The sequence below is a fragment of the Neofelis nebulosa genome, chromosome 1 (genome assembly GCF_028018385.1).
Source record: "Neofelis nebulosa isolate mNeoNeb1 chromosome 1, mNeoNeb1.pri, whole genome shotgun sequence".
Classification (NCBI taxonomy): domain Eukaryota; kingdom Metazoa; phylum Chordata; class Mammalia; order Carnivora; family Felidae; genus Neofelis; species Neofelis nebulosa.
The window spans coordinates 170,294,662-170,316,218 of record NC_080782.1 but is presented as its reverse complement, the minus strand read 5'-3'; the positions used below and the strand labels follow the sequence as shown (position 1 = coordinate 170,316,218).

At 40.7% G+C, this 21,557-nt stretch overlaps 2 protein-coding genes across 4 annotated transcripts in view; both read right to left on the bottom strand.

Moving 5' to 3' along the window:
- CCDC168 (coiled-coil domain containing 168) overlaps positions 1-1,383 on the bottom strand; it is a 29,354-nt gene extending 27,971 nt beyond the window's left edge. The window contains exons 1-3 of the mRNA XM_058743286.1: positions 932-1,383; positions 771-804; positions 630-669 (exon numbers count right to left, since the gene is read on the bottom strand). Of these exons, the coding sequence (XP_058599269.1) occupies positions 630-669; positions 771-804; positions 932-1,357 (500 nt within the window). The 5' untranslated portion in view covers positions 1,358-1,383. The remainder of the gene's footprint in view (positions 1-629; positions 670-770; positions 805-931) is intronic.
- Positions 1,384-6,042: 4,659 nt separating this feature from the next.
- On the bottom strand, positions 6,043-13,106 carry TEX30 (testis expressed 30). 3 transcript variants are annotated; one of them, XM_058743263.1, is made up of 7 exons: positions 12,994-13,106; positions 11,731-12,037; positions 9,352-9,425; positions 8,650-8,880; positions 7,832-7,883; positions 7,118-7,323; positions 6,043-6,506 (listed from the first exon to the last, which is right to left on the bottom strand). In XM_058743263.1, the coding sequence occupies exons 3-7, from the start codon at positions 9,364-9,366 to the stop codon at positions 6,333-6,335; spliced, it is 678 nt and encodes a 225-aa protein (XP_058599246.1). In that variant the 5' UTR covers positions 9,367-9,425; positions 11,731-12,037; positions 12,994-13,106; the 3' UTR covers positions 6,043-6,332. The 3 variants fall into 3 exon arrangements, with proteins under 3 accessions (XP_058599246.1, XP_058599254.1, XP_058599262.1); XM_058743271.1 differs by having other exon boundaries at positions 11,731-12,247; positions 12,994-13,105; XM_058743279.1 differs by lacking the exon at positions 11,731-12,037 and having other exon boundaries at positions 12,994-13,105.
- Positions 13,107-21,557: the final 8,451 nt, after the last annotated feature.

The window sequence follows — 21,557 nt, the reverse complement described above, 5'->3', positions numbered from 1 at the left end:
AAACATTAAAAGGAAAAAAAGTAAGCTTGTGGAGAACAGACACTGTCTCATTGTTTGTAACCCAGTATCAAACACAATGTTCATTGTAGACGATATATCTAATAATTGTCGAATGGATTTTGATAAGAGCAATTCAAATATTAATAGCAGTTAAGACTAGTGCTGTCATATTTAATTCCTAGCATCCTTTGGGATGCTTTGGGATTGTATAAACAGAGTGTCACTTTTGCAGAACCTAGCTTAGGGTTTCTTGGCTTGCGGTAGGGGCTAAATGATATTTTTTTCAATTGAATGATCAGAACTGGTGTTACTGCTTCTTTGTGTGTGGGGGGAAAGAGATTGGATAGGGAAGCAAGTTACTAAACCTCTGTAAACATTCTTTTTCCTCATTTGTATAAGCAGTAATAATACACCTCCTTGGAAGGTTAATTTTAATAGCACATGAAAAGTCATTAACACAGCTTGGAACAGAGCAACCATTAAAATCAATGTTCGACTGAATTATGACTTCGAAGAGCTGTGGTCTTTTTTACATATGGGAAAACGCTTTTCTGTAATTCAGATGTAAATGCAATTTTGAATAGAACAAACCCAACCTGTTTCATTTAATTTCAAAATGTATCACTTACCTTTCTTCCGAAGGTGAAGATGAACGAATTGACCAGTTATCTAGAGATAAGTGGGAAGTAAAAAAAAAAGTCAGGACACCAATAGAAGCAACTCCAGTTGAACAAGTTTTATATTAAAATATGAAATGATATAATATTTACCAAATTTCATGCTTTTCAGGCAACAGTCTTCCTTCTATTGCAAGGGAGACAATAAAATAAATGTTAAAGGAGTAACCCAAATATCAAAGTTAAATTTATAAGTAATTCTCATGTGTGATTTTGAAGAACAGGGGAAAAAGAAATCAAGCATTTGCTCTTACCTCCTGGGCCCCTGAACTACCTTTTTCTGGAAGTACAGGTTTCTTGTGAAAGGATGTATAAATCTTTATGAGTATTATCTCAAAAATAATTCCTAGGAAAATTATAAAAAAGATTGCCATCCAGTCATTTTGAGTCCAGGACTCTACAAGTTCCCACAATGGCAAAAATGTATTATCTTCCAGTCTATTCCGCACCGCTCTTTTAAAGAAATAAAATTCCGTTGACATTTTTATGTAATATGTGAAATAGGTTGAGGTCTCATTCTGAAGTCTTCGATTTTGGATGCTCCAAAACACAAAAAGGTGGTATGCCCATCTCATAACCCCATGCAATGCTCTGCCAGAAAAAAATGTCCAGTGCTGCTCATTGCCTTGATCAAGTGCAGCAGCAGTGACGGGTCTGGGCCTAAGCACAGCACGTGTCATAGTGGGTATTCAACTGAGCTCATATCAACTTACCTTAGCAATAATGAAAGCTCCCTAGTGAGACATGTTTGGTGCTTTAGTAGTTTTTTAAATTTAAAAATTGTAAATAATCCTTTATTAATTTCACAAAAAGAAAACATAATTCTATAAACAATCCCTTCGTACAGTTGATTACCACCCTGTAATTCAAAAAATGCAGAACAAACTTGAATTAGACATAGCCATTTTCTAGTACCACCAGGAATACTGCATTTTGTGCTTGTGGTTAGGAAAATATGAAGGTACTGTTGACAGAGTTAGTAAAAAACAGAACAAAAAACTAAAGGAAATGCTGCAGTTTGAGTTTCAGACAGATACCAAATCATTTTTTAGCATGTCTCACTGTCACTGGGTGAGATATTATTGTCTGTCTCTTATGGGCCTGCCTGATTTTGTTTTCTTAAGATAGAACATCTCATTTTATACTTCTTTTTGCCAGAGGGGCCTGTTAGCAATGTTCCTCAACAATCTACTGTTACATGCTGAAAACCAAAGGTACATTCTGGAATCGTCTGGTGGTGAACTCCCTTTTTGCCCTATCTCTAGTGATTCCAAAGAACGGCTCCTTGTGAGGCTTCCTGATGTCAGAATTCGCATGTATTTAAGAGCCAGGTTTAAGTACTGCTCACTTTCCCTCAAAGTCTAGAAGGCAGACTCAATTTCTCTTGCCTGACAGCAGGCATTCTCTAACTCATTTAATGTGAACTACTGTAAACAGTACTCAATGTCTTAACACTTTATAGTTCCTGAGACCTTGCAGAGCTTTATGGCACTGAATCCCTGATTAGTATGCTTCAGACTAGCTCTGTAAGAACTGACAAGGAACCACTCATGCTGATGGGGAATGTGCAAGAGGTAAAGAATATCCTCCTTTAGAGCTCTGTCATGTTTGTTCCTATGGGCTTGCCTACTAGGGGCGCCTGGGTGGTTCAGTTAGTTAAGCGTCCGACTCTTGGTTTCAGCTCAGGTCATGATCTCACGGTTCGTGAATTCGAGCCGTGTCGGGCTCTGCACTGATGGCACAGAACCTGCTTGGGATTCTCTCTCTCCCTCTCTCTCTGCCCCTTCCCCTACTCACACACTTTCTCCCAAAAATAAACTTAAAAAAAAAAAATAGTCACCTAATTCTGAGTGTAGACACTGATGTCCTTTACGCCAGAAACCTATTCCTGTGTTAATCTCAAGTAAACTGCATAAAAAGTAAAGTGCTAAACTGGATTTATTTCTTAAAATTATGAAGACAATAAAAAAATAAAATAATGAACACCAGAGAAATTCCATCACTAAAAGGAACATAGACACAAGAGAACACTCCAAAAAATTCTGTTTAATTTTCAAAATATCTATTATATGTACCAAGGTCACATTCTTCACACTATTTGGACATTGTGAAACTAAGCTTTTCCTTTTTTAAAAAAAAATTTTTTTACATTATCTATTTTAGAGAGAGAGAGAGAGAGACAGAGCATGAGCAGGGGAGGGGCAGAGAGAGAGAGGGAGACACAGAATCTGAAGCAGGCTCCAGGCTCCAAGATGCCAGCACAGAGCCTGACACGGGGCTTGAACCCACAAACCGTGAGATCATGACCTGAGTCGAAGTCAGACACTTAATCGACTGAGCCACCCAGGTGCCCCTAGGCTTTTCCTTTTTTATGTATCAGGAAAAAGTCCCAATAATAGGTGTATAAAACAGCAATATAAAACCAGGGATTGCTCATAGTGGTTAGAAATTCTCCCTTTATAAATATCTTAGTTCAATTACAACAAATATTCAATAATGAATATGTAAGGCACTGAACAACTAAAACGGGCTCTATGGATACAAAGATCAGTGAAAATCATTCCCTGACATGGGGTATTTGTGATGTGCAAATATGCCAGTAATTTACTGAAAAGGCAGCTTGTGAACAGAGAGGAAGATACTACATGAGTTCCAAGGAGGGCTACTTGGTTGGAGTAATTCAAAAAAAAAAAGCTGTGAAGGGGGAAAGAGAATATAAGCATGTTAAAGGATGAGGAGGATTTGATAACAGGTGAGGACCAACAAGAAAGTTTCAGGAAGATGAGGCATAAAGCCTTGTTCCAAAACTTTGTGTTGTCCAGGTTAACCGGAGCGCTGTGCAGGGCTGTGCAGTGTTGACCAGGTTCATAGTATGGGGGAAATCAGACTACAATGTTGATAGGACCTATTGTGAAGAGCTTTGAACCAAGGACTTCAACCTTAGTAGTCACTTTTGGAGATCCATCAACATAGTTTTTGACTTGAGGGTGTCAATTGGTTTGTTGAAGCAAGGAGACCACAAAATAGGAGGTGACTGCTGTTATACAGATGAGAACTGGTGAAGGCCTGGATTAAGAGTAATGGCAGCATAAACAAGAGAGATGACAGAATCAGACACTGAAAACTCATGATCTGGGAACGTATTTATAAGGAACAAATGGATTTGGAAGGGGGTAGAAAAGCTAATGGTGAGGGAGAAAGGATTTCAAGATAACCCCCAGGTTCTCCACCTGGAAACCACGGACATTGTGTATCAGATCCTGCTTTGTTACGGCTGGCTGCCATGCGCATTAGACTGCTGGCCGCATCCCTTTCCTCCGCCTATCGGATGCCAGTAGCACCGCCACCCCAGCCATAACCACCAAAAGTTCCCAGACGTTGCCAACGTCCCTTTAGGGGCCAGATCATTCCTGGTGGAGAACTACTGGTCTAGGTAGTGGTCGTGCTATTGAGGGTGCCCACCAGAGGCGGTGCCAGGACAGCTCTTTAACCATAATCTCAAACTTTTCCCTGCAAGACATGGCAAATCTGTGAGGAGCAGCTGGGCCCTTTTCACAAATGTTCATTCCAGCCCTAGACATACCATTCATCTCTCTGGGAGCTGTACACTCCCCAGCCCTGCCCTGGTACACAACTCTCAAATGACAAGCTATTTCACCAATCAGGAAGTTTCTTACGAGTAACTCACGAAAAAATCAACTTTAAAAGACCATATACGTCATCTCTATGTTTGATGTAGAATCTTTGGTCACCTATATTATCCCTATAGTTTAATTTGCAAACAAATATGACTACATAGCCTGGTTAGTAACCTTTTAACCTTCTTCACTGTCCTTTTTATGTTATGGTCTGCTCTATAATAAGTTTTCCTTTTTATTTTCCCATTAGTTTTATTTCTTTTAATATTTCCCAATTGACTTGTATTTGTTTGTAGACCATAATTATATTTGTCAGCTCTGGATGTGTTTTATGTGTTTATAATACCTTGATATCAGTAATGTTTTAAAGTTTCAAATGTTAAGCAATGATTATGTACTATGTACTATTTTTTTTAAATTTAAGCCTTGTCAGGGGTGCTTAGGTGGCTCAGTTGGTTGGTTGTTTGACTTTGGCTCAGGTCATGATCTTGCAGTTTGTGAGTTCAAGCCCCGCATCGGGCTCTGTGCTGACAGCTCAGAGCCTGGAGCCTGCTTTGGATTCTGTGTCTCCTCCTCTCTCTGCCCCTCCTCCCATCCTCATGCTCTCACTCTCTCTCTCTCAATAATAAATGTTAAAAAAAATTTTTTTTTAAGTCTCATTTAAGAAATTTAGTCAAAAAGTAACTATTATATCCTGAGTGACACTGACATTTTGATTTCATAGTGGTAATTTCACTCTGTAATATAAACAATTTGGACACTGTTACCCAGGTTTCTGTTCTTTATGCAGTATTGAGAAAAATTAACAAATAATTAAAATCCATGGACCCCACCAGAGAATGAGGGACCTCAAAAGTCAGCAAGCTGTCCAATCCACCTTGAGGCTGTCTGAAGGGCCTAATATTAGAGCAGTAGAGAGGCCAGGAAAAAAAGAGTTAGTATCTTACTATAGAAAAACACCCTTCACTACAAACTTACACATCAGCCCCATCACATTTTGTGCCTGTCATAGGAAACACGGACACTGTTTTTAGTATATAACTCAACACCATTCCAAGTCCAGTCCAGGTATTGACTGAACTTCCTAAGACAAAATGAAGTGCCCTAAGTCTGCCTAGATACAGCACAGATGTTAGTCCTTATTTCATTCTCCCCTTATTCGGAGAGGTCGAGACATCAAGTTCCTCTGTTACAGTTAAGCTCTAAGTATTTACTCATCTTTGCAAACCCAATCAAGCTTTGCCTGTAACAGGCCTTCAGTAAACATTTACTTGTTTAATGTTTATTTATTTTTGAGGGGGTGAGAGAGAGAGCGTGGGTGGAGGAGGGGTAGAGAGAGAGGGAGACACAGACTCTGAAGCAGGCTCCAGGCTCTGAGCTGCCAGCACAGAGCCCAATGCAGGGCTCAAACTCACAAACTACAAGATCATGACCCGAGCTGAAATCAGACACTTAACCGACTAAACCACCCAGGTGTCCCCGGTAAACCTTTCTTGAATGAAAGTTGTTACTTCTTTCCAAAAACAATGTTCAGGGTCCCCATATTTGAAAATGTATCTTCCCTCCTATCCCTTAACTGAGATTTAAAAGATTAGGTGAATGAGTGTATACATTCTATAAAACTGACCACACTCAGCACAGTAATGTAATGCTTATTTTCCTTTTTTAAAGACACTGCTCTGCAAAATTAGACTACTTTCTCAGTTGCACAGAAAATAAGACAAAAGTTCTAGTGTAACAAAATTCAAATGTTTAATTTTTTTCAAAACTTAACTATATTAATGAAAATAAATTATATGTAGACCACCTTCAGTATTTGTACATCATCTTTATACAACTATAACAGTGCTTTCAAAAGATATTTTGTAGAGAACATTAATTTCACAATTAAAACATGTTTTAAAAATGGGGGAACATTAAATTCATCTGAAATATCTCATAATGCGAGAGGTATGCTGTTCTTTATCAAATGAACTGTATTTGTATCCAAAATAACATGGCTTTTAGCTAAATACAATTATTTCTTGTCCATTTCAGTGATTTCCTGGATCCAAAACAAAATCTGTGTATTTATTTCTTTGAAAACATCATTTGTTGAACGTCCTTTCACTGCCATGGAATGGTTTGCCTTCTCAATCCAGTGGATTTTATTGGGAGCTTGCATTTTCTGTGCCACTTTCTCCAACAAGTTCTAAAGGAAAAAAAGAAGAAGATACTAGACTAATAATGCTCTTTTTAGTGTTTAATAAGGATTCTCTCTCTCTTTCCTGCACCGCCTATACTGGCATCCGTTCACTAAATATTTATTAAATACTTACTCTACAGACAACTTTCGAGGCAATGGAATATGCAAAGAAATGTCCACAGAAGTGGCAGTCTACGTCTCAGTTACAGCAATACCACAAACAGATCAAGTACTCATTATTGGCAATATATAGTAACATGTACAAGTTATTAACTTTTTCTCAAGAGTCAATTTTATAATTGAAGAGGCTGCTTGAATGTTGAAATGATAAAAACAAATGTATAGTCTAGTAATCCCCAAAACACAAGATTCAGATATTAATCTTTCATTCCCAAGTAAGAGTCAATCCATTTAGCAACTCTTTCCAGGCAGATGAATTCTGTCAGTATGCTTATATTTCTCGGTTCTCCAAAGCAACAGGTAACTAAGTCACAAAACTAACATTACTCCAATCAGCACCTTTTAAAGAGACTGAAAGCTGCAGGTAAGATCTTGTTCCCAAGATAATTGTCTTTCATTCACTCTCTCATTTACACAAACATCAAGTTGTAAATCACCTTTTCACACATTTCATCTGCTGAACCTGACACAAACAATACAGGATCTTTTATACGATAGAGATCTTCATCTCTAAGTTTATGTTGCTGCTTTGGATGGTGCAGTGGGTAAGAAATACAAATGAGACCTCGAACAAAAGCATCAGCATCATCTGGCTCAATATGGCACATTACAGAAGCAGCTGCTCTTGAGCCCATTGAACGACCTAAAATCAATTAAAATTAAGTTCAGTTTGATATATAAACATTCATATAAAGAAGTGGTGATAATATGGCAAATTAGATTTCATTTACTGTTCATCCATCATAACTGCATCACTTGACTCCAAAAGGTGGCAATTAACAAGCTGCGATACCCATAATGGACATCTATAGCTTCCTTATATAGAGCTAAAAATGATCCTAAGTCAAAAAAAAAAAAAAAAAGGAATTATTTTTCTGAAGAATACTTAAAGATCCTTGTGAAGGAATCATTTTACAGAGGGTGACTCAGAGATATAAATAAAAGGAGAGATCTTTGGGTTACAATACATATCTATGAGGTTTAAATCTACTTTAAACATATAAAGTACCTTGATATTATACAAGAAAGTGACTTACCAAAACAAAACAAAAAATCCTTAAATTAGCTTCCTGTCATCAATTAATTTTAATTCTTGATTACCTGTTCCTATATTAATATTAGTAAATTTAAAAACAAGTATTATAACTTACCGCCAAGGAAAACACCTGTCAATTTGTATTCTCCTAAGGTCTTTAGGTAATTCTAGAAAAACCAACCAAAAAATTATCAATTCTTCTCCTATAAAATATTTGACTGGAAAACCAACATATATTTCCCATCATTACTGAAATGTATGAAAATCTTTGTAAAGACAACCATAAAATCTTAAGGGAGTCTTCTTGAAAGAGGTAACCAGTTCTTTGCATTTCCAATCATGCTGTCACTACCAAATCATATCCTGGGTAATACAGGCAAGTAAGTGAGGAAAAAAAAAAAAAAATCACTTCACCAGTCTAAAAAATTCAAGATTCAGGTACTTAAATATTTTTAAGAATTACATTAAAAAAAGAAGCCAGTAAAACCTTCCAACTGATACAGAATTTAATAACGCTGTCTAATTTAAAGCCCTGAAAAATCTATCAGGTTTGAAATAATCTGGATTAAAAAAATTTCAACTTTGTTTTATCCAGGGATTTTAGTTTCAAACTGTGCTATATTTATTTGTACATTCATAGTATGGTAGGCAAATATTCAGAACTATATAATCTGAAGTTATGTCATTCCCGTAAGAAAATTATTATATCACAAATAGCTTCCCTTGGCAGTACCATAGGATATTTATGATGTGAGCATTCATCTCTATGGAAACTGACAGCAAAAAAGAGAAATCCATTATACAGCTTTCAGGTACTATTGAGTTTCCAAGAATATTCATTAAAAGTTTTTTAAAATAAATAGAATTTGTCTTAAATGTATTAAGAATTTTACAACAGAATTGTTACAAGTAAATATAAAGAAATTTTCTTACCAAAACTGATTTATATGCCTTAATTCTATGTACAATATTAAGGCCTTTACAGGTAAATCTCAGGCAAAAAAACCCATGAGATGCAAGATGGGATGCCAGTGACATCAAATGAGGAAGATTCATATCTCCTGATGCTCCATGTGTAAGAATTATTCCATATGTTAAGCTCTTGTTAGGTACCAAACAAACAGCATCTAGTAATTTATTTCCAAAAGGTATTTTTAATTTAACCTGGAATTCAAGAGAATAAAGTGATCAAAAATTACTTCCTTGCCTATTCAGACAACTGAACAACTATATGTTTGTTTTGTGAGACCCATGATTCACATGGCCTCTAAATAAAAAGCACTATTAACAATAGCTAATATTTAAGTACTTATTGTCAAGTACTGTAAGTGCTTTATATGTATTAACTTATTTAACCTTCCTAATAATTCTATAAGGTACTATTATCACCTCCATTTTATAGATGAGAAAACGGAGGCACATAGGTTAAGTAATTTGCCCAGGTTACATAGCTACTAGCTAGGATTCAAACTCAGGTAGTTTGCTCCAAAAGTCCTTACTCTTAACCACTAATGTTACTGTCTACCACAGTACAAATTGAAAATAAGAAAATTACTCTGGAGCCACATGACTTAAACAAAAAAAAAAAAAAAAAAGGAACCCTGAAGATGCAGAACATATGAAAATATGTATTACCTCTGTATGATTCATTTTCACTGTTGAGTAACAAACTTAAAGTGCATTACATCTGAGAAGCAAAGGACATCTCCCTGAAAAGAAGATTCTGTTGTGAACGGTGGGTTGGCAGACATGGACATGACATAAGAAGTATGAATGAACACATTCAGCAGCTGAAATAAACACATTTAGAACTACTTCTCTAAGAACTTGTGCCTTTACATATGCATTACTCAATTACTTCCAAGGTTCCTAAAACCATGGGCACCCAGAATTGGTTACAGGGCCAGGTGTGGGAATGGCAGATGTTATATAAGAAAAGCCAATATGATACCTTGACATGGAAATCTTAACAAAATTCATACCAAAGTAGAATGTTGTATCTTGGCATATGCATATTTTTTCCCTAAGCATCTTTATTTTCAACCAACTATCTTTAACTTAATTTCACAGTATCTTTCCATTAACTTATTTCCTTATCATCATTCAGTTCTTCTTCCTACCCTGCAAGAGAAGTATGTATCCACACCTTTTGTCAGGTGACTTTGCAGAGCGTCCCAGTATGTACTGTACATACATCTCCACCCTACTTATTTGGGCCTTGACTATGAGACACTACATTAACTAATGAAATATATGCGAAAGTTGTAATGTGCCACTTCTGAGCTGGCACATAGCAAATTTCCAGAAGCCCCCTTGAACTCCCATCCCCAGTCATGAGAAAAGCATGTTCCAGGCATTTTTGCTTTTTCAGCCTGGGTCCCAGAACAAAGATAACACGCTGCAGCAGATATGAACCCGAAAGTAAAGTCTGGAGTCCAGCCTCATCCAGCCAAGATCTAAGCCACTGAAGAACCAAAAATGCTGGCCTGAAGAACCCAAGAGCATGAAATGTTAGGCCACTGGGATCTGGGACTGTTACACAGCATTCCTTCCTATGGAAGAGATCTCTTATTATTCAAGGTATAACCAACACCAAGATCTCCATTATCCATCTATTTTTTCCTGTTAACATTTATTCATTCATTCATGGAATAGAGATAATAACAGAGTTCAAAGTTCAAATGGTACCAAAAATATACAGTGAAGTGTCCCTCATTCCATTTTTGCCTTGCTACCCAGATCCCTTCTCCAAAGTCAACCAATATTACCTGCTTCTTCCGTACTTTTCCAGATATTTTATACATATATACACACACACCCCTCCTTTTTTTAATAAACTCCTATTTTTCTGAATCCCCCACCACCTAACATACATCTTTTGTTTACTCTTTTCTCTATACAATGAGCTTCTTTCATTGTGTTTTATGGCTGCAGAATATCCCAAGGGAAGGTTGTGCATGATGTATTTCACCAACCATCACTGACACTGATTCTAATCTTTTACTAAAATACTGCAATGAATGATATGCACCTTATTTTCTCACGTGTGTAGACCAATTTTAATAACTTTGTGGGAGAGGAACTGCTGTATCAAAGGGTATATTCACTTGCAATTATATTTTTTAAGGAATACATTCGATTTCTGAATAGGTAATATTAGCATATGTTACAAAATTTTTAAAGGATAAACATGTAAATAGTTAACCCTCCTCACATTCTTTTCCTCCAGCCATGGAGTTTCCTTTCCCAGAAGTAACCACTGTGACCAACTTATTTTTTTTTAAGGTTTGTTTGCAGCGGTGGGGGGAAGGGGGGCAGAGAGAAGAGGAGAGAATCACAAGCAGGCTCCATGCTCAGCATACAGCCTGATGGGAGGGCTCGATCACCCCCTGACCCCATGAGGTCAGGACCTGTGGCGAAACCAAGAGTCGGGCGCTTAACGGACTGAGCCTCCCAGGCGCCCCCACTGTGACCCGCTTACTATCTTTCCACACGTGTGTGTTATGTGTGCAGAAAAGTTTTCTGACTTGAGCCTGAGGGGAATCGGTCTGGCTACAAAAATCCTGGCGTTTCGGTGGGAGGAGGAGAATAAAGGACTTCAGGCTTCAGCGTCCCTGCCTTCATAAACACAGCCCCCTAGTTAACTGTGCTTGAGGTCCCCTGGTTCAAAGCTCCCGTCCTCTGTTCTCCCAAGAGCCTCCCGCCTTCTAGTGGGAGAAGGCAGTCACCCGACAGTGTGAAACCGGGAAGGAGATGCGCACATCTAATTACCTCTGCAACAGATTTCACGGAGGCGCACCCCCAACACCACTTCCTTCGCTGGCAGCTGCCAGTTTGTGTTTTGTATTCAATTGTTCCACACTGTTCCTTGCTGCAGGTTTAGAATTACGCTGTTTGCTAAGAACATTTGCCTTCCGGACCCCACTACTTTACTGCTATCGTTTCCTTTATCATTCTCTCCATCATTTGAATTTAAGTCTTCTAAAAAAAAAAAAAAAAAAAAAAACCCTTTACCGTAATTTTAGTGAGATTCCAGGAGCCAGTATTCAATCCACTTTCTTGGCCTAGAATGCTCTACTCTCCCGAAACCACCTGGATGTTTGGGTTCTTTCGGAGAAACTCTACGGCCTGCCAGGTTTCCGGATAACAGTCCACTCCTCACAGCTGGTGCCCTTGTTCTCCACCGGCTACTTCGGTTACCAACGAAACTGTTCTGGGATACGGTGCAACCCGGTCTCCGCAGTCTGGGTTACGACCTCTGGTTTCGCATTCGGACAGGGCAGGGCAGGGCAGCAGTCTGGCTCTGCCCCAAGGTCTTCAACTGTAAAAGGAGAGCCACAGGGATACCCTGAGGACGAATCTGCAGTCTCCGTACTTCGCGAGCATTCCGGAGGGACTTGTACGACGACCACGAATACCGGGGGCGCAAGAGGCGATCACGTCTCGTGCTCAAGGACCGACACGCCACGACCACCCCAACTTCCAACCGAAAAACTGCGCGGGCATCGTCCAGTGTGTCCACAGCGGTGCGCTGGAGGTCACGGGCGAGCAAACACGTGAAGAGTTCAAGTCTTCCGGGGGCCGGGGCGCCTGGGTGGCGCAGTCGGTTAAGCGTCCGACTTCAGCCAGGTCACGATCTCACGGTCCGTGAGTTCGAGCCCCGCGTCGGGCTCTGGGCTGATGGCTCAGAGCCTGGAGCCTGTTTCCGATTCTGTGTCTCCCTCTCTCTCTGCCCCTCCCCCGCTCATGCTCTGTCTCTCTCTGTCCCAAAAATAAATAAATTAAAAAAAAAAAAAAAAAAAAAAGTCTTCCGGGGGCCAATGACCTGGCCGGGTGGGTGCACACCAGACAGCACGCGGGACCAGGGAAGAAATTCGGAGCGACCCCCCCCCCCCCGCCCCGCCAAGAATTTAGGGTTCCAAGGCACCTGTGAGAACCTTCTCGTGCACTCAACTGGCGCGCGTGCGCGGGGTGCGCGGTGGCCGCCCCCCGCCCCCGGGGCCCGGCGCGACCCCCTCACAGCTCCGGCCGCTTCGGCTCTTCCCGCCCGAGCCGTCCCCTCACTGCGACCTCCCCAGCGGCCAGGAGGGCGAAACCCCGGCGGTCGGGCCCGCGGGCACCGCACTTACACCCAACGCCTCACGGAGGCGACCAGCAGCCGTCGAGGGGCGACGGCCGCGAGCCCTAATGTTTCAGACGGGGCCGCCAGACGCGCCAGCACCTTCCTCTGGAGGCCGTCCCCCACCCAGCGGCGCCAACCGCCGCCGCCGCACTTACCGGGCCCGGGAAGGTGGCCGAGACCGCCTAGCCGTCCGCACTCCCTTCACGGAACAAACTACCACGCTCGAAGCGACCGCCTCGCCGCACCCGCCAGCCCGTTTCGCATCGGCGCACGCGCGCGCAGACCCCGCCCCCCGGGCGCGCGGGCCGGCGCGTAGGGCACGCCGGGAGCGGGAGTTTTCCGGCCGCTTCCGGGTGACTGGGGCGGGGGGTTGCTCCCTAACAAGCTGGTGGTGGGTGGTGAGTGACTTCCAGTCCCTGCCTCACCCAATGACTCCCTCCACGCTGGACCGTTCCCCGTGTCCCAGCCGCTCCATTTCAACAGTGGCACAGGTCAATGAACGTGGAGTCAACTCTGATTATTCATTTTCTCACACCAAACAATCGGCCAGTGCTGTTGACTATTTGCAAATATATACAAAATCCAACCACTTCTCATACTTCTGCCAGACTGGTCGGAACCCCCACCCCCCACGCCTATCAACTCTGCCTGGATTACAGAAAGAGTCTACTAAATGGTCTCTTGTTTCCACCTTTACTTCCACCTCTTTGCTACTTGAACAATTCAGCAACCAACTAGACCCTGTTCAAATGTAAACACCTTCTCCAAACCTTCCAGAGGCTTCCCATCTGTCTCATAACTAAAGCCAAAGCGTTACAATGACCGCTAAGGTTTTATATTGTTTACACATATTTTTTGTTTCAAGTTTTTATTCAAATTCCAGTTAGCTAACATATACTGTCGTATTCGTTTCAGAAATAGAATTTAGTGATTCATAACTTGCACTTAACACCCAGTATTCATAAGTGCCCTCCTTATGAGCATCACCCATTAGATCATCTCCCATCCGCTTCCTCTTCAGCAATGCTCCGTTTGTGCCCTGTAATTAAGAGTGTGTTTTATGGTTTGCCTCTCTCTTTCCCCCTATGTTTATCTGTTCTTAAATTCCACAAATGAGTGAAACCATAGGGTATTTGTCTTTCTCTGTCCTGATTTATTTCGCTTAGCACAATATACTCTAGCTCCATCCACACACTGCAACTGTCAACATGTCATTTTTTTTTATGGCTGAGTAATATTCCATTGTATATACACATACCACATCTTCTTTATCCATTCATCAGTCGATGGACATTTGGGATATTTCCATAATTTGGCTATTGTTCATAATGATGCTATAAACATCATGGTGCATGTATCCCTTTGAATCAGTATCTTTGTATCCTTTGGGTAAATACCTAGTAGTGCAATTGCTGGATCAAAGGGTAGTTCTATGTTTAACTTTCTGAGGCACCTCCATACTATTTTCCAGAGTGGCTGCATCAGTTTGTATTTTCACCAACAGTGCAAGAGGGCTCCCCTTTTTCCACATCCTTGCCAACACCTGCTGTTTTCTGTGTTGTTAATTTTAGCAATTCTCACAGGTGTGAGGTGATATCTCATTGTAGTTTTGATTTGTATTTCCCTGATAATGAGTGATGTTGAGCATCTTTTTCTGTGTCTGTTAGACGTCTGTATGTCTGTCTTCTCTGGAAAAATGTCTGTCTGTGTCTTTTGCCCATTTCTTAACTGGATTATTTATTTTTTGGGTGTTGTGTTTGATTAGCTTTGGATACTAACCCTTTATCCGAAATGTCATTTGTAAATATTTTCTCCCATTCCAAAGGTTGTCTTTTAGTTTTGCTGATTGTTTCTTTTGCTGTGCAAAAGCTTTTTATCTTGATGAAGTCCCACTAATTCATATTTGCTTTGTTTCCCTTGCCTCTGGAGACGTGCCTAGTACAAAATTGGTACAACCAAAGTCAGAGAGGTTGCTGCCTGTACTCTCTAGGATTTTGATGGTTTCCAGTCTCACATTTAGATCTTTCATCCATTTTGAATTTATTTTGTGTGTGGTGTAGGAAAGTAGTCCAGTTTCATTCTTTTCCATGTTGCTGTCCATTTTTTCCAACACCACTTATTGAAGAGACTGTCATTTTTCCATTGTATATCCTTTCCTGCTTTGTCGAATATTAGTTGACCATTTCTGGGTTTTCTATCCTGTTCCATTGCTCTGTGTATCCTTTTGTGACAGTACCATAGTGTCTTGATAACTATGACTTTGTAATATAACTTGAAGTCTAGGATTGTGAAGCCTCCAGCTTTGCTTTTCTTTTTCAAGTTTGTTTTGGCTATCCAGGGTCTTTGTGGTTCCATACAAATTTTAGGATAGCTTATTCTGGATCTGTGAAAAATTCTGGTGGTACTTTGACAGGGATTGCATTAAATGTGTAGATTGCCTTGGGTATTATAGACATTTTAATAATATTTGCTCTTTCAATCCATGAGCCTGGAATGCTTTTCCATTTCTTTTTGTCCTCTTCTATTTCTTTCAGAAGTGTTCTATAGTTTTCAGAGTTCATATCTTTTACCTCTTTGGTTAGGCTTATTCCTATCTATCTTTTTCTTGGGTGGGGGGGTGCAATTGTAAATGGGATCTATTCCTTGATTTCTCTTTCTGCTGCTTGATTATTGATGTTTGGAAATGCAACCATTTCTGTATGTTCATTTTGTATCCTGTGACTTTACTGAATTCGTGTATCAGTTATAGCAATTTTTTTGGTGGAGTCTTTTGGGTTTTCTACATAGTAGTCTGCAAATAGTGAAAGTTTGACTTCTTCCTTGACACTATGGATGCCTTTTATTTCTTTTTGTTGTCTGATTGCTGAGGCTAGGACTTCCACTACTATGTTAAAAAACAGTGGTGAGAGTGGACATCCCTGTCTTGTTCCTGACCATAGAGGAAAAGCTCTCAGTTTTTTCTCATTGAAGATCATATTAGCTGTGGGTCTTTCGTATATGGCCTTTATGAGGTTGAGGTGTGTTCCCTCTATCCTTACTTTGTTGAGGATTTTTATTATGAATGGATGCTGTGCTTTGTCAAATGCTTTTTCTGCATCTGTTGAGAGGATTGTATGGTTCTTATCCTTTCTTTTATTAATATCATATACACGTTGATTGATTTGCAAATATTGAACCACTTTAAATCCCAGGAATGAATCCCATTTTATTGTGGTGAGTAATTCTTTTAATGTAGCGTTGGATTCAATTTGCTAGTATTTTGTTGAAAATTTTTGCACCCATGTTCATCAGGGATATTAACCTGTAATTCTCTTTTTTGGTTGGGTCTTTGGTTTTGGAATCAAGGTAATGCTGGCCTTGTAGGATGAATTTGGAAGTTTCCCTTCTATATATATATATATTGGAACAGTTGGAGAAGAATAGGTATTAACTCTTCTTTAAATGTTTGGTAGAATTCCTCTGTGAATCCATCTGGCCCTGGACTTTTGTTTGTTGGGATATTTTTGATTACTGATTCAATTTCTTTGCTCGTTATCTGTATATTCAAATGTTCTATTTCTTCCTGTTCCAGTTTTGGTAGCTTATATATTTCTAGGAATTTATCCATGTCTTCTAGATTGCCCAATTTGTTGGCATATAATTTTTCATAATAGTCTCCTTATAAGTGTTTGTATTTCTGCAGTGGTGACTGTGATCTCTCCTTTCTCATTCATTATTTTATTTATTTGGGGTTTTTTCTCTTTTCTTTCGATAAGTCTGGCTAAGGGTTTATCAATTTATTCTTTCCAAGAACCAGCTCCTTATTTCATTGATCTATTCTGCTGTTTTTTTTCTTGCTGTTGTTGTTTCCATATCATTTATTTCTGCTCTAATCTTTATTAGTTCCCTTCTTCTGGCTTTAGGATTCATTTGTTGTTCTTTTTCTAGCTTCATTAGGTGAAAGGTTAGGGTGTATATTTAAGATTTTTCTTTTTTTTTAATTTATTTTTTCAGAGAGAGAGAGAGAGAGAGAGAGCGAGCAGGGGAGGGGCAGAGAGAGAGAGGAAGAGAGAGAATCTGAAGCAGACTCTACACTGTCAGTATAGAGCTCAATTTGGGGCTCGAACTCATGAACGGTGAGATCATGACCTGAGTCAAAATCGTGAATTGAACACTTAACTGACTGAGTCACCCAGGCACCCCCAAGACTTTTATTGCTTCTTGATGTAGGCCTGTATTGTTACATACTTCCCTATTATGATTGCTTTTGCTGTATCACAAAGGTTTTGGACTGTTGTGTTTTCATTTCCTTTTGTTTCCATGTGTTTTTTAAATTTCTTCTTTAATTTTCCTCATTGACCCATTCGTTCTTTAGTAGGATGTTCTTTAACCTCCATGTATTTCTGGTCTTTCCAAATTTTTTCTTGTGGTTGACTTCACATTTCATAGTGTTGTCATCAGAAAATATGCATGGCAGGATCTCAGTCTTTTTGTACTTGTTGAGGCCTGAGTTGTGACCTGGTATGTGATCTGTTCTGGAGAATGTCCCATGTGCGTTCAAAAAGAATGTGTACTCTGCTGCTTGAGGATGAAATGTTCTGAATATATCTGTTAAGTACATCTGTTCCAGTATGCCATTCAAAGCCATTGTTTCCTTGTTGATTTTCTGCTTAGATGATCTGTCCATTGATGTAAGTGGGGTGTTAAAGTCCTCTACTATTGTTGTATTATCAATGAGTTCCTTTATGTTTGTTCTTAATTGTTTTATATATTTGGGGGCTTTCAAGTTGAGGGCATAAATATTTACAGTTGTTAGATCTTTTTGTTGGATAGACCCTTTTATTATGATATAGTTCCTTTCTTCATCTCTTCGTATAGTCTTTGGTTTAAAATCCAGTTTGTGTGATATAAGTATGGCTACTCTGGTTTTCTTTTGACATCCATTTGCATGAAAGATTGTTCTCCATCCCTTCACTTTCAATCTGCAGGTGTCTTTAGGTCTAAACTGAGTCTCCTATAGGCAGCATATAGATTTTTTTTTTTAATCCATTCTGGCACCCTATGGCTTTTGATTGGAGTATTTAGTCCATTTACATTCAGAGTAATTATTGATAGATATGTATTTGGTGCCATTTTATTACTTGGTTTGTCATTGTTTTTGCAGATATTCTCTATTCCTTTCTAGTCTTTGTAACTTTTGGTATTCCTTTCCCACTCAAAGTGTCCCCTTTAATATTTCTTGCAGGGCTGGTTTAGTGGTCATGGACTCCTTTAGTTTTTGTTTGTCTGGGAAACCCTTTATCTCTCTTTCTGAAGAATAGATTTACTGGATAGTGTATGCTTGGCTGTATATTTTTCTGATTCAGCACATTAAATATATCATGCCACTCCCTTCTTGCCTGCCAAGTTTCTGTGGAGATATCTGCTACTAACCGTATTTGTCTTCCCTTGTAAATTAAGGACTACTTTTGTCTTGGTTCTTTAGGATTTTTCTTTATTTTTATATTTTGCAAATTTAACTACAATATGTCTTAGTGTTGGCCCACTTTTGTTGATTTTGATGGGAGTCCTCTGTGCCTACGGGATTTGCATGTCTGTTTGCTTTCCCAGATTAGAGAAGTTTTCAGCTATAATTTCCTCAAGTAAACCTTCTGCCCCCTTTTCCATCTCTTCCTCTTCTGGGGCTCCTATGGTGTGAATGTATGGAGTTACTGAGTACCCTGGGTCTACATTCATGATCTAATATTTTTCTTTCCCTGTTCTTTTCAGCTTCATTATTTTCCATAATTTTATCTTCTACATCACTTATTCATTCCTCTGCTTTTTCCATCCTTGTGGTCATTACACCAGTCAGTTTCAAATCTTCGTTGTTGCATTTTTCATCTTGGCCTGCCTAGTTTTTACGTCTCAGAAGTCTGCAGTAAGGGACTCCCTAATGTCTTCTTTGCTTTTCTCAAGCCCAGCTAGTATCCTTATGATTACTGCTTTTAATTCTGGATCGGGCATATACTTATATCTGTTTCAATCAGATCCCTGGCTGTGGCCTTTTCTTGTCTGGGATGAATTTCTCCATCTTGGCATTTTGTCTAGGTCTCTGTCGTCTTCTTTGTGTTAGGAAAGCCTGTTTATGTTTCCTGTTCCTGAGAGTAATGGCTTTATAAAGAAGAGGTCATATATTCCCCGGGGCCTGGCACTCCAGGAAGTGTCTCTGGTGTATGCTGTGTGCACTCTGCTGCTGTGTTTTGGCTGCTCTTTCCCTCAGGTCAGTCCTCCGCAGAGCTTCTCCTTGCCTGAAGTGGGGAGTGTTTTAGGACCTTGGCCAGAGTGTGGCAAGTTTCAACTAGGTGTGCTCTGGTCTGCTTGTTAAAAGAAACCTGATGCTGTTTCCACTAAAGCTGAAGCTTTGCAGAACTCTATGGTCAGTAGATGTGGTGCATGTGGAGGTGTTTGTGCTGGTCTTCTGAGGCAGGGGCCTGTTGCACTGGTTCTCAGGCACACTTACCAGAGAAAAGCAGCACCTGCAGAATGCAAGGGGACAGGGTTTGGTGTAAGCAGTTTAGGCTGCCAGTATTGGCAATTGTGCTGCTTACTGAAGTTAGTTTATGCTGAAGGGTAGGGGAGAGAAATGGCACCAGCCCCCTTCCACTCCCCAGAAAGGGGAGTTTGTGATCATCACTGCCTGGGAGGCCCTTCCAGAAGAGGGAACAACCTTCACTTGTGTGTCTCAGGTGTCCCTCACATCCCTGTTTCCACCCTGTCTGTGTCTGGGCCCTCTGCCCACACAGTAATGCAGTGCACCTGTGTTCTATCCCAGGCAGGCTGGCTGAGTTTTAAAACTCCAAGTTTTAGGGACCCGATGTGGTGCGGACCTATGCTGGTCCTCTGCGGGAGGATCTCACCACTCTGAGGCTGGTGCAGGCTCATCCCAGAAGGGTAGTTTCCACCAAAGCACAGGGGCATGGAGTTTGGAGTAAAGTGCAGCAAAGAGCCAGTGTCCAGGTTAGCTGTCCTCAACAGGTGTCTCTGCACCTATCCTGAGGGGTGGGGGAGCGAAATGGTGCCCACTGGCTCTTTTGTTCCCAGAGAGCCGATGCTTCCTCTCCCAGATGCACTCTCAGAAGAGGGGACCATCTCTCCCAGTGCATCCCAGGGAACCTCAGATCGGGCTGTCCACTACGAGGCTATCTGACCTCCTTCTCCACAGGAGCATTGCAGTGCCCTCCAGGCTCCATGCCGGCCATACCACAGACCTCTAAAACTCTAGTCTTTGAGCCCTGCTGGTTGTAGAATCTCACAAAAATCAGCCCCTCTCATTTTCCCAGTCAATGGCTTTGGGGAAGTGTTTTCCTTGTGCAATCTCCTGTGCGCTCCTCTCTCTCTCTCTCTCTCTCTCTCTCTCTCTCTCACTTCTCTCCATGAACAGGGCTCCCTCCCCTCTGCAGCCTCTTCAATCCACTTCTCCCCCAAACCACATCTCCACACCTCCTACCTTCCACGATGTGGCTTCTTCTCTCCCTGTAGTTGTGCAGTTTGTTATTTCAGTCCTCAGGTTGATTTCTTGGGTGTTCAGAACGATGAGGTATTTATCTAGCTGTGTTCAAGGAAAAAGGCAAGCCTAGGCTCTTCCTACTACTCTGCCATCTTAGCTCCTCAGTTTTATGTTGTAAAAAATAAGAACTCAACCGACTAATTTAACAGATTGAAGTGAAGGAGAAATTGTCTTTCAGGATCTTCTAGGTGGCCTAAAAATTAAATTTACATAAGGCAGATCAACAGGAGAAAAAAAAAAAAACCCAAATTTTATTACATACGCACAGAGGCTCAATTATGAAATTGAGACCTGAAGAAGTGACCGAGGCAGCCAGTTTGTCTACTTTTTAGACAAAGAGACAATAAATCTGTGAAGAACTGACAGGACAAAGAAAACTTTGGGAGCTTCAATTAGTAAGGAATTCTAAACAGAATTTGGGTGTGGGAGTAAGTTAGTAAAAAGTAACAAGGATTGTTTACACAACTTTCTCAGCTCTAAGTTTCCCATTTCTGGTGATAAGGATGACTCATTACCTCCTTGTACAGGGAGGGTATCACTCGCATGGGAAATTCATTTCTTGCTTTCAGGGGGGCAGAGGAGGGTCTGAGTGTCCTGGTTGTACTGGCTGTCTCTTAAGTATGAGAAATGAGATGATTCATTTTCAGAAATACCAAATGAAAGCTGTGCTGTCTAGTTAACAAGAGGTTTACAACGTATTGCAAATACCTACCAACCCTCCCCCCACAATGGAGTCCCACACCCTTAGACACTTCCCGGTTCTCCTTCCCCTCTCCATTCCAGGGACTTATTTTTTTGCGAGCTTTGCCATGAGCATGCGCCAAAGAACTGAAGTCTCTGCAGCACCTCAAGGAACGTACATTTGTTCCAATCTGAATACTTTTTGCCTTACGGGGCATGGATGACATCCGGGCAAGGCTGTAACCTCTGCAGTGCTCCGCTAATGAGGGACAGGGTGGGGGGGGGGGGGGGGACTTGCACACTAGGCGACAAATTGTCTGCTGTAACTGCCCCGCATGTGCCTGTCCATCAGACACCTGCTCTTGCGAAAGCATTGATTAAAGCCTCCCTTGACTGCGCTCTGCGTCTCCCCATCCCTCCTTTGGGTCAGTGGGCTTACTTCTCACATTAAGTAAATTTATTTAAAATAATCAATATGCCAAAGTGGCACGTCTGAAGGCAGTCTGTCCT

Coding starts and splice junctions, on each gene's coding strand:
- TEX30 (XM_058743263.1), bottom strand. Junction 7,884..8,649: donor AGGCATATAAATCAGTTTTG/GTAAGAAAATTT, acceptor TGGTTTTTCTAG/AATTACCTAAAGACCTTAGG. Junction 7,324..7,831: donor GACAGGTGTTTTCCTTGGCG/GTAAGTTATAAT, acceptor AATTGATTTTAG/GTCGTTCAATGGGCTCAAGA.